Source organism: Strix aluco, chromosome 17, assembly GCF_031877795.1.
Source record: "Strix aluco isolate bStrAlu1 chromosome 17, bStrAlu1.hap1, whole genome shotgun sequence".
NCBI lineage: Eukaryota > Metazoa > Chordata > Aves > Strigiformes > Strigidae > Strix > Strix aluco.
In genome coordinates this window covers 11270237-11283114 of record NC_133947.1, presented here as the reverse complement: position 1 = coordinate 11283114, position 12878 = coordinate 11270237, and the positions used below count along the sequence as shown (strand labels likewise).

The 12878-nt window shown below is 47.4% G+C and overlaps 1 protein-coding gene across 1 annotated transcript in view; it reads left to right on the top strand.

Moving 5' to 3' along the window:
- Positions 1–9889: 9889 nt before the first annotated feature.
- Positions 9890–12878, top strand: part of RIMS4 (regulating synaptic membrane exocytosis 4) — a 60046-nt gene continuing 57057 nt past the window's right edge. The window contains exon 1 of the mRNA XM_074842978.1: positions 9890–10186. Within this exon, the coding sequence (XP_074699079.1) occupies positions 10090–10186 (97 nt within the window). The 5' untranslated portion in view covers positions 9890–10089. The remainder of the gene's footprint in view (positions 10187–12878) is intronic.

Sequence of the window (12878 nt, the reverse complement as noted above, 5' to 3'; positions counted from 1 at the left end):
GGGAGCACCTCCTCCAGAGTCTGTCCAGGGCTCCAGCATTGAGTGATTTTGCCTTGAAAAGCAAAAATAAGCAACTACTCCAATAAGTGAGCTGCCCCAGAGCAGCAATGCATCTGCTGGAGAAAGCTCTTCTGTGCTCAAGCTAAAACTGGAGCAGCCAGGGGTGCAGGGGTGTTGCATGAGAACCAGCGCGCAGTCAATGCACCCGCCCTGGGAAACATGAGATTTCCTGGGGTCGAGTGGCATGGTACATCTCTGTCAGAGCTGACACATACGATCAGGACACATGCAAGTTTAATTAGGCACTTTGTTAATGAAAAAATGAAAGTAGATTCGAGCCACTGGATCCCCACAGTGAGCTGGTACAAATGCTGAGAAGCATGTCACCAGTCCACTAAGATCGTGGGCAGATGCTGCTGGATAAACAGAATTCCTGCCTCCTTTAGTGATGTGAAGTTTAGACAGGCAGGAGGGAGAGAAACAGACACGGTGTTTACAAAACTAAAAAAACCCCCTAAACCCGAACCTCCAGGATGGGGATTGTACTGTCCACCCAGTCCACAAGGGATCCAAAGGACAGCCGGTACAATACGTGCTGATGCATAATCAGCGGTGAATACCTCCTTCCACTATTTCTACATCCCCCACAGTTTTATTGAAATAAACTAAAAGCAATTCTTGGACCTTGTAAGACAAGGTAGTTATCTCTACAGCCAGCCAGCAGCAGATTTATTGGTCTCTAAGATGCATTCAAACTATATTTTCTTTCATATGACAAGTGGCCTATTTTATTAAAGCAGTTTTTCAGCAGTCCTGAATCACTCCTGCAACTCCATTTTGTCAAAAGCGAACTGAAGATGTTTTCCACTTGTCATGGTTTAACCCCAGCCAGCACCCAAGCACCACAAAGCCACTTGCTCACTCCTCCCTCCTCCCAGTGGGATGGGGAGCAGAATTGAAAAAAATGTAAAATTTGTGGGTTGAGATAAGAATGGTTAGTCAAGAGTCAAGAAAATTGAAGACAGTACCTTTGTGAATTGGGGAACATCAAGCCTTTAATGGTAAGAATTGAAGTAAAAGAAGGGCAGGTTTTCAGGCAATTATGATAAACACTTTAATAGTTGAACTTGAAAGTGAGGGAGTCTTTTTGGCAGCAAAAGAAAAAAAATATGGTAAACTGTTTTTACAGTACTTTCACTGAGTATTTGAATGAGTGGGCCTAATATTTTGAAGATTGGAAGCAATTTGGATGAACTTGAAGAATTCTTGGCAAAAAATGTGAAACCCAGTCTGAATTGCATAGGAATGTTGACAACGATGCCCTCAAAAAGACTGACAAAGGTGATTGATTTGATGAGTTTGCAAATGCAAAAAAAAAAAAAAGCTGAAATTAAATGTGAAAAGGGGAATAAAAATAAGACTGGAGAGATAAGAAATGGAGTGATATATTCAAGTACTTGGTGTGAAATACAGTCTCCATAAAAACATGGAAACATTATCTGGGTTTTTACTGGTACTACCAGAACCAATGTATCTTTACAGACAGATGATAAGAAATATAATAGCTCTGAGACTACTACAGCAATCAATGTCAAAATATATTTCCAAGATATGCTCATAGTGAATTTTACCATATGCTTCCTTAATTTTAAACTTTCAGAAGATACACATTCTTCCCAGTACAAAATCCCTTACATTTCCTCCTAAAGTCTTCTATACTTAGAGAATTAAGGGAGGAGTTACAACACTTGAAAGAGCAGACTGTTGATGGCATGGATAGGTAAGGTATTTTGAAAGGTAGAGCACATTATTTTTGGTTTTAGGGCCAGTTATGTCAGAAGACAGAAGAGAGTTGTGAAGCTGAATGTGAGCTTGCTGGTGAAGACTACAGCAGGTTATTGAGCTCTCTGTTTATTTTCAAGTTGACGCAATGTTTTAGGGTATTATGATAAAACTTCTGTTATCACTTGGTTGATCATAACTGGTCTTGCCTTCAGTTTGTAGTTACACAGTTTGAGTCACAGCTTCAAATTATTTGTCTCGTATAGTCTTCTATAAACAATCTGTTAGGGGTTTCTTATGTAACATTATTCCTCTCGAGTTCAGCAAAAAATGCTTCATCGTGAAAAATGTGCATAATGTATAACAAATTCAGCCCCTTTGGTAACTGCAGACAAGTGAATCTTTCTTTCATTTTGGAACATGGTTAGAGCAGCCTGAAGGAAGGAGGGAGAGAAATAGCAAGTCAAAACAAGAAAAAGGGTAAAAGCAGCCTTTGTGACAGTACCATAAAAATACAAATGCATTTTACCAAACTGTTGCTGGCTTTAGAGATGAAAAAAAAAGCATTTTTCCTTTTCCCCATTGGCTTCTAGGGTCTTGCCCCACACTGTGGGACACAAAAGCCATTTTTGGCTGAGACTAGCCTCAGCACAGGCGCAGGCACAAGATGGCAACACATCTGCCTCAAGTGCTTGCAGTGATTTCTCCGTCCAAGATGCAGCTTTGCTGTAGCCGCTATGTTGCATCACCCCTCATTCTATAAACCTGTCAATGTCTACCCAAGTCCAGAGCAAACCCATTTGCTACAAGTTTTACAAGTCCTAAAGCCCATCTGTAGGAAGCCACTCAAAGAATTTTTTCTGTCCTTTTCTTATTACAGACTCAGAAGACTCATTTTAAAAAGACATTTCACAAGCCTGTTGCCTCCCAGGCTGACGGCATGTGTGCAAAGCGGACGGTAGTCTGAAAGCCACCGACTTCGGCAGCATCGATGACCCCGATGCGCCACTCCTGCAGAGGGAGGAGAGATGCCGAGATGAGGCATGCTGCAGTGAGGAACATTTTGTCCACATGATTGTATGTTCTGGCAACTACAGGACCCAAATCCTAACATTAAATCTGAATTAAATTACCATTCATTGAGCTGCTGAGAGGTATCTGTTCTAAGGGAGGGTTTATGCCACAGACTGCAGGAAAACCCAAACAAAATCAGCTCCCAGTTAGCTCGAGCGCCAGCAGCACGCCAGTTGCTGCAAGTACAGTGCTCACATGCTGTTATTTGCTGGGTTTCTTGCCCTCCTGATGAGGGGCTGAGCTAGCCAAGCCCTGCAAAGCTGGCTTGGTGCCTTGGGGCTGCCCAGGGCATGGGGTGGTCCCCGTGACGGGACGCTTCCCGGGGGTGGCTGGGAGGTGTTCTGCACTGCGGGCTGCCGAACTCCCACATGTGGAGCAGCTCACGAACACAACCCGAATCTAGCTAAAAAGCTAGATTCACATTTTCAAACTCAGAAGCTAATACCGGAAAGATGTCTATTTTCTGTATTCCTTCCAGGAAATGGTCTAGTTGCACAGGTTGCAGAACTTCCCAGTCTTGGCACTGAATATTGACGTTACAACAGTATTAAACATTTACTCTCCTTTCACACACACAAACATATGCCTGTGTGTGTGCACAGGGGAATCGGGTGGAGGCACAGTCCTTTTAATGGCATTGAGAGAAGTAAGCCTGAGTCTTTCTAAGCATGACCTGGGATGAGTGCCATACTATTGCTATGTAATTTGGCTGGATAGTTCTGAGCCATCGCAATTCTCCAGCCATCATCACTTTGCCTGGTTATCATTCATACATTTCTATATGCTAGTTTGCTTGGAAGAAAGAGGTTGGAAATTTACAGCCAGAGTGGATGAGTCTATATTTTTGGAATTGGAGCTAAATTACCCACCAGTTGAAGCATTATTGTGTTTTACAATAATTGCTGATTAAAATTCAAATGCACTAAATTCCACCTGTCATTCCCAGCATCGCCTCCGCTTGTGACAATGCCAACGCCATGAGCGGGTATGAATGAAAGGACTGAAGGAAGTAGTTTGTTTGCACGATTCCATGCTTTCATTCTGCTACAACCTGCTAACCCCCCTCTCCCAAACCCTCGAGATATTTTCCATAAAATGTCTGCTCTACAGGATGCTTTGTAGACTGAAGATGCTGTGGTTCAGGTTTTCGAAAGCAGACTCTTCATTTGCACACCCATGCAGGACAGACACCCACCTGCCCGACCTGCAGCCCTCCATTATTTGTGGCTAGTCAACCTGCTGCTTTAATACATAGATGCTTCTGACTATTGATCGAGTTTCCAGGTGGGCTTTTCTCTTATGAAGTTTTTTAGAGGAGCTCCTACTTAATGTCTCACTTTTGCTCCTGGCCATAGGTTGTGCCCCAAGTCCATTTCTCTAGCTCTCTTGAACTTGCCTGTGGCTGCAAAACTTCTTTTGACTGGTTAAACCCCCCAGTCTTTTCCTTCTCCTCTTGTGCCTTCTCCAGTTCAGCATTTTTGGCCTCCTTCTTGCTTTTGCTCTTCCATTCTCTTTCCCAGGTCTCTCAAGCTTTTCCTCACTGTGCCTAGCACTTCCCAGCCTAGAGAGCTGGGGAATACCACAGTCCCTGGGGAGGTGGTATGTTTATGATAAATCCAGGAAATGGATAATCAAGTACCTGTTCTTAACAGCATTTTCTACATTCAGGTGTTTCCTCTTCCCTTTTTATTGTGGCTGAATATTGCAACAGACAACATGTGTCTGCAAATCACCACTACCCTGCACTTCATCAGTCTGGGTCCACATTTTAGTCATCAGAGAAGAATCAGCCTGATTAAACATCCATTTACCCATTCTGGCTATCTGAACCAAAAAACCCCAACCAAAACCCCAACATTTGGGAAGGCACAGTGAAGCAGAAGATGATCTGCTGAGTTATACCCCGTGGCAGTGCCCAACCCATTCCCAAACTCCTGTTTCCAGGGGTTGGAATCCACTGAATGGGCTGCACCTGTCCAGATTTAGCAGACAACAGCAGTAAAAACAGAGCATGGCATGTGCTGTGTGACCTCGAGTTCTCTTAACCCTCGGGAAAAAGCTGGCTAGACAAATGTGAGAAGAAGCAAGGCTAGCAAGGGACCCAAGGCTGACAGCTCAGCATCTCATTACTCATCCTCTCAGCTCTGTCTCACTTGTGGTTTAGCACCTTTGTGGGCTTGTTTTTGATAGCTAAAGAGGGAGAGAGATGTGACTCTAAAACAACAGGATTATTAGGAGAGAAGGGTGGAAGAACAGCAAGACTGAAAACAAATCTGCTTCTAGATGGGGTCTCAGGTTTAAATAAGTGCAGTATATTTTGAACTACACTAGGCACACAGCGTAGCGTCCTGGCTAGCTCTTTAGGGCAGTACTTGCCATGCCAGAGCAGGGCATACATGTGGACGGGCTACGAACAAACCAGAGAACTCCTGGCTTGCCTGGATCCCAACCAGCAAAGGATGCTGTAAAAGCCTGCCTGGCTTACAACACTATCTTGCTAAGGTTAGAATATTGCTTGTATTAGTGAAAAGCAGAAGCTAGTCTTGAGATTAAGGTGGGAAATCTGCATTCATCTCCTGGCTCCAACAGAGACTTTCTTTATGTGGTCTTGGGCAAGCCAAGTAGAACTCCCATGTTTCGTACCCTGAACTTGTATAAGAAAAATGATACTGCTTTCTGTTCTTCGTCTTGACTACTTAGACAGTGAACACCTGGGGAAGAGAAAGGTTTTCACTCTGTGTTTATACTGTGCCTGGTTCTTAAGGGCATCAGTCTGCAACATTCCCTCAACACAAATAACAAGAAATAAGTTAAAATACATATTGTTACACAAGTGTACAACAACTAAGCCCAGTGAGACTGCGGTACTTGGTGTAGCTGGGCACATGAGTCAGTGTCTCTCAGCATCATTCCATATTGATCCAATGCCCCAAGACCAGAGGTGGCCACGCCAGGCCATTCTGCGGCATCTGTTCACTGGTTATGTGTACCCATGCTCAGCACCTCCTGCCCTCCAGCCTGCCCAGAAAGACCAAGAGGAACTCAAATCAGGTCAGGGAATCAATTAGAGCCCTGGAGAGCAGGGATGATCAGGTTTGCATTTGCTTTGAGAAGCTGGAGGACATTGCGTACTACCAACTATGAACTGCCTGGCCCCAGCATCAGCTTTACCCTGGGGAAGGAAGGGGTAGTATGAGACAGGGAGGAGCTCAACTCTCCTTACCCTTAGGGATGCTGTATTTACTCTCACTAGCAGGGTTTGTTTTCCTGCTGCATTTGAGCTCGCAGCATGTGGACTCTTTTTTGAGCAAGCAGTGGGCAGACAGGGCAAAGACAGTAACATACACAAACCAGGGAGTTTGGTTTTATTTCCAAACAGGCATACACAGAACCGTAGGGGAGTATGAGAGGGAGAGGGCAGCATGTCCTCTCACTGCAGTATCTAAAAACTAACCAGACACCTAAGACTCAAGGCAAAAATTTAAGCTACGTGACTAGTGGGAAGAGAAAGAGCCAGCAGGAAAAATCTATCAGAGCTTTCCATGGTTCAATCAGTCAGAGCCTGCTTCACTGGGGAAACAATCAATTAACCACTTCCACTAGAGCAGCCACAGACGTGCTATTCTGGAGGTAGTAAATCTTTGAGTTTATTTGTTCTCGGTTGCAATCTCAGCTTTATTTGCAACATCACAACAATCTTCCTCCTTGCTTATCCTCACTTCTCTAAGTTTCTCCCAAGGATCTTTCTGTCCATGATGATCAGTGAAGAAGAACACTTATGCGCTAACAGTTTCCAGCCTCACTGCAAATCCTTATTTCCCTTAAACAGGCAGCCAAAACAAACCGTTTCCTCCAGGAATCTGGAGGGCATTACACCTTTAACCGTCCATCTGATTTCCAGCTGTCAATGCATTTTGTCTCACTTTAAGGCAAATGGTTTTGGTTTAGGATGTTCTTACCTAACCAGTAATCAAAAAGCCCTGCAGTACACGAATTAGGCAGGTCCCTGCCCCAAAGAGCAAAATGTAGCAGGCAGATGAGAGGCAGATGACACCAAAGCTAAGGGATGATGCTGAGAGCGCTCAGCCCAAGCCCCTCTGTAGCAGAAGGGTGCAGGAAAGGACTCTAGCATGGCTGGTCCCATAGGTACAGTAAAGAGGGAGGTGTGAGACAGCTTGGAAAAAAATGCATTAAAGGAGCATTGAGAAGATGTGACCAAGTGGTGCTGAGAAGCTGTGCAGACGCAAGGGGTTTGAACTGCACCTGCAGAGGGAGAGGAAGCCAGCAGATGGATGGAGCGTGGAGAAAGGTGATGTGGGTGACAGTGATGGTCTTTCTCAGCACCTCAAAGGTAGATCTCAAAGCACTTAAAGTAGAAGGATCTTCAGTCCTGGTGCACTGGTGAAGAAAGCAAAGGACTGGGAAGACCATTGTGGATAGAGATCAGCTATCCAAACCACAGGCCTGTGCTGTCTATTAGGCACTGGTACCTCTGCCATCATTATGCTTTCAAGATGTAGTGAAACAAGAGACATTTAGATGACCACAGCATAAAGTTGAGATTAAATTTCTATTCCCCATGTAAATTTTTCGTTTCATGCTTTAAATGAATAGAAAGCACCTCTCAGCACTTCTAGGTAGCTCCTCTGCCTGGAAACCTGGAAGCAGATTTTGATTCACAGATGCCTCTTGCTCCTCCGATCAAACGTGCTGCGAGGACAGGAGCTATCTTAACAGCTTTAATGCACTTGGATTTGTCCCTGTAGCTGCTGCTAATGCCTTGATCGGTGCTACTGAAATCTCTTCTTAAACACATGGTAATACATTCCTCACTGATGACCTTGCCTTTCGAAACTTAGACCTGGAGTCGTCATTGTCTCTAATAAGTTCATTCTGTTCCTTGTGCTTTACTGCTTGTCCAGCCTAGCTTTGATGAAGGAATTCATGTAACTCGCTAAGTCCAGAGCAAGTTTTGATTAGTTTTTGAATCAGAAACCGTATTTTCTATTGGGAAGCCCTGCAAACTGATCCTGGTATCTGATATTCAAATGATGTCGGCCATTCTGGATGCATCACCAGTAATGAAGACTCTGGATGTCAGGGCTGGGAGTGCACTAATAGGCCTTAATTGCCCCGATGAGTCTCTTCTGGGGCTCACATTGACCCTCTCTGCCAGGAGCTCCATTTAACCTCCAACTCCAGGAATCTTCAGTTCTTGCCTGGGCCATGTTGTGGGTGAGCCTGTTTCATGTCTGTTCCTGAACTGTTCTTTGGCTTTCCTTGGTTGACTTTGGAGCTGCTGTGTTGATAGGACCCATTGCCATCACTGCCCTGCTCCACCTCCTGTGGCACGGGACTGGGTCTGATCAGAGGGGTTGTTCCTGCCCTGTGCTGGGGCTGCTCCGGGCTCCCCTTTCCTGCGAGCAGCCCTGCTACTGCTTCTTCCTGACAGTGGCAGCCACAAGCACACTACAGCTCTGGGAGGATTTTCAGTAGATGGAAGACTCTTAATGGATTGATTTATTAACTGTTTGAGAGAAGAGTACAGGTAATACTATGGGCTATAATTCTTATCTTGTTTACTGTGCATGGAAATAAAACCAAAAGCAGTATTTGTAAGTATGAGGTCTCTAGCTCTATTATAACTCTGAAGCTCAAGTGGGGCTGAGCCAAGTGCTGGCCCCAGGACGCCCAGCCTAGTCATCTTCTGGTTGTCTGCAGCTGGGCTCCAGCACTGGAGGAGGAAAACACTTTTTCCCTTCAGGCAGCATTTGGTGCACTGTAGTTTTAGCCACACTTTTCCTTATGGAGATGTTGGGCTCTAATCTGCTTTTTTGGAATAGCACAAACAGGCCTGTTGCTTCCTGCGTTCAGTGGGATGGCATTTGGTTATCATGACGGGTGGACAGAGCAAGTGCACGAGGAACATCTTTGTGCTCTGAGGGGACAGCATCCTTGCTGGGGAGATCAAGCTGCTGTCAGAAAACATGCTCTGTCTCATCCCATTATAGGCTTTGTTGCACTGAATAAATGATGATATGCTGGGTTTCCTTTCCCAAAGTGGAATGAGTGATACTGGGTTGTCTGTCATAGACAGCACCTGTGGACAGCTGGTACTTTTGAGCCAGTAATTGTCCGTAGGGCTTGTCAGAAAAGAATACAAGATCCTTTGGGAAGGATCTAAAATCTCCTCTCTACACAGAGTACTGAAGTTCCCACCAGCACCTACCCAATGCTGTGCTGCAGAACTGGTTTAAATGCAGAGCCAGAACAGTCTTCCAATTTAATTTAACCCTCCAATAACCCACCAAGAAAAACCTCTTGTTTTAGATGCTTTCTATCTGGGAGCTGGTATACTTCAAACAGTGGCTTTTGTTTTTTGGGTTTTTTTTTTTGGTGCCTGAAGAGTTACCTGGGGAAAGACGACTGTTCTTCTGGTGGGTGCTGCTGACAACGACCCCTGGGATGGGGGTGGAGGAAAGGGGAGAAAGTTTAATGCATGGAATTAAATGTTATCGGGGCCTGGCTGGGAACAGCCTTCTCTGGGGAGACAGAGGGTCCTCTGAGCGGGGCAATGGCTCCAGGAGGGGCAGGGATGGATCTCCCCGCGGCTGCCGAGGGCCCCCTCACCCCCTGTCCGCCTCAGGGAAGCGGCTGCCCCCCCAGGATGGCCGTTTGTGCGCGGGGGAGCCCGACGGCTCCTTAAACTACACCAGTGTCGTTTATCTCCCCCCCCCCCCTTTTGGAAGAAACCTCCTGAAAGTCTCAAGCTTATTTTGGGGGGCACGCACGGGGCCGGGGGCGGGGGGGGGTGGTGTGAGGAGCCGCCGGGTCCGGGGCAGGGCGGGGGAAGGCCCGTCCCGCTTCCGTGCCCCCGCCACGAAGATGGCCGCGGGGGCGAGGAGCCCCCGGCCGCCCCTCCGTCCTCTCCCGCCGCCAGGCCCCGCCGCGGCCCGTCCCGCCCCTCCGGGCGCCGATTGGCGGCGGCGCTGGCGGCCGTGAGGCGGGGCGGCGGGGCGGGGCGGCGCCCACAGCGCCGGGCGGCAGCAGGTGGCTCCGCTCCGCGCCGCGCCGCGCTCCCGCCTCGCCTCGCCCCGCCGCCTCGCCGCGGCCCCCGCCGCAGCCAAGACGCCGCGGGCCGTGCTCCGAGTGAAGAATGGGGCGGCGAAGCTGGCCAAGCCGCCGGCGGCGGCGGGAGAGGCCCCCGGCGGCGCCCCCGGACCCGGGCTCTTCATGGAGCGGTCGCAGAGCCGCCTCAGCCTCTCCGCCTCCTTCGAGGCCCTGGCCATCTACTTCCCCTGCATGAACAGCTTCGACGAGGAGGACGCGGGTACGGGGGGGCTGCAGCCAGCCGGGGGGGCTCGGTCACGAGTGGGGCTGGGGCCCGTGGGGTGGGGAGGGCGCCCAAGGGACGGGGGGGGGTGTCGGGGGGGCCGGGGGCAGGGCGGGGGGCCGGTTTCCAGCGTGTGTGTGTGTGTGTGTCCACCCACGGGTGCCGTGGGAGCAGGGGGGCGGCGTGGCGGGGGTGGGTGTGGGGTGTGGGGGGTCCCTCTCCGCTGCCCGGCGGGTGTTCAGCGGGGGGAGTGGGTGCGGCTGGGCGCCAGGGGCTGGGTGCTGAGGGGTTTGTGCAGGGGAGCGTGTGCCTGCGGAGCTTAGAGGAGAGATTTATCCATGAGGGTGAGTCGCGGTCCCTCTTGTCATCGACAGCAAACCCGGGGTGCTACAAATGGAGCGGCTCGTGCTCCGAGTCCTCCGCTTGTGCCGAGCTGCGTGAAGTGGCGAAGGGCAGCGCTCGGGGGGAAGGCGTCCATTCTGCTGGACGCTGTGTCCAGTCTGCCGCCGATTTACACACGAGGAACTCTCGGCCCGATTGTTCTGAGGGGTGGTTAGCACAATACACCATGCTGCTTTCAGAGAGGGGAATAAAAGGGATTCCGTTTTAGCGAGAGCAAAGTAGATCGCAAAACACGTACAAAAACCTTCCAGAATGGATGCAGCGATTTTTGCCTGCTTCATAAAGACCTTTGTGGCCTCAAAGAGTTGGCGGTGGTCATGAAATAAGACCAAGCTTCAAAAAGAGGGCCATTGGTAAGGAAAAGTAGGAAAGAATTGGATTGAACGGGAGAGGAAGGACGCTGGGTGCTGGAGAAGGTGCTGGGAGTAGAGGGCAGCACAGCAGCTGCGTGGGTAGAGCGGACATGCGAGGGAGTGGATGGAGAGCGGTGTATAACCACTTTGCCTCTTCTCAGCGGCTCACTCATAAATGAGGGATGTTTTTCACAGTCCACACTATACCAGAGAATGAACCTGTAAGTAAATCTTCCGAGCGACAAATAATGAAAGTTGATAACTAAGGCGTATTTTAACACTGGCTGTCATGGTTGCATCCCTCAAAATGCCGGCGTGCTCCTTTGTCTAGCGGCTCATCCCAAGATGTGCAGATGCCAGCAGGAATACATGGATGGGCAAATCAGCCTGCTAGCTGCTACACCTGTAACATTGTTTTTAAAGGAATTGACGTAAGAATAAATTCATCATCTGTGTGATTAACCCAGGATTGTCATCAGCATCATGCAGGGGTGTCAGGCAGAAGATTGCATCTTCCAACAGATGTATTTTTAAAAATTTTGTTCTCAAAATTATGCTGATGATTTATTTGCACTTCATATTTGATTTGAATGCTGGGGAGAGTACAAGGCAATAACAGGAGCTTTGGGAAGTCTCGGTGCTGTTGCTTCAGAAATGACTGATAGTGAGACATATATGAGAACCTGACACAATGCCTTGAACAGTGTTTCATTCCCTGGTGTCCGACCCCTCTTGCTCTGAGCACGGTGACAGTTTAAGTGAATGCTTCCTCTTCCAGTGCTTAGAAAAATGGTTTTGCACTAGACTGTATTTATTCACACTTACTGGATGCTCATGCATGAATGTTAATAGGCTGCTCTTAATACAGCACAAGTACTTGTCTCTGAATTAAACAAATCTACAATTAAGACCTCATTCTCCAGCAGCTTATTAGTGGATCTTGCCTGTCTGAGTTAGTCTCGTTAGTAAAGCTGCTTGGGGTAATACTCGGTACAGTGGGGACATTGCAGTATTGCTCCTGTGTTTTGTGCTTGTGAGTCTGTATTCAGACACATATGAGCAAACAGCAAGAAAGAACGTGTTCTGCTTTCTATTTTTTGCATTAAAACTACAGGCATATAATTTTCTCAAGAAAATAAATGTCATGAAAGAGAAATGATAGAAGAAATGCCAAAATTGTGCCAGACAAGATTCTGTATTAATCATACCCATGCACACTTCTGAAATTGAGAGAGATTCTGACCAGTTTTGGTTGCAGTGTGATTTCTGTCAAAAAAATAGATCATGATAGCTCATTCAGGGAGATGAATACTGCACTTGGCAAGATGTTCTCCACAGGAGATGGCAGAAAAAAAAAATTGATCCCACGAGCATTGACAAAGTAAACAATCCCATTTCAAACAGACACATCATCCATTTTGTCTGAAGCGAAGAACCACATATTTAAGAGAATAGTCATCCTATGGAAAAATGAGAGAAGCAGATAAATTGCCAAGTTTAAAGGAAACTTGATGTTTTCCTCTGAAAAGGGGAAACAGCCTAATGAGAGCTCAAATCTACAAACAAGAAAAATTCTTGAGGTGTTTTAAGTTACTAGGGGTGGGTCATATTAAAGGAGTGTACAAGGAGATTGCAGGAGTGCCTACGCTGAGAGCATGGCGATGTGGAAACATAGCTAGTCACATGTGGCCAATTGTGAGAATACCTCTGGGTTCTAGCATCTCCCACTTTTAGTCTTGAAAAATGGCTCTGCTTTTGAAAAACGCTTTTACTTATAGAATATATCCTTTTCTGTCATGGCCCTTTTGTTGTTCTTTGCTGTCCACCTTCTGTACATTAGGTGAGAAGGCTCTTCTCATCTTCCACAGCTCTTCTGCCTGCCACACCACCCGTGTGTCTGGACTGAGTTCTCAGCAATGAAGTGGATGCAGATA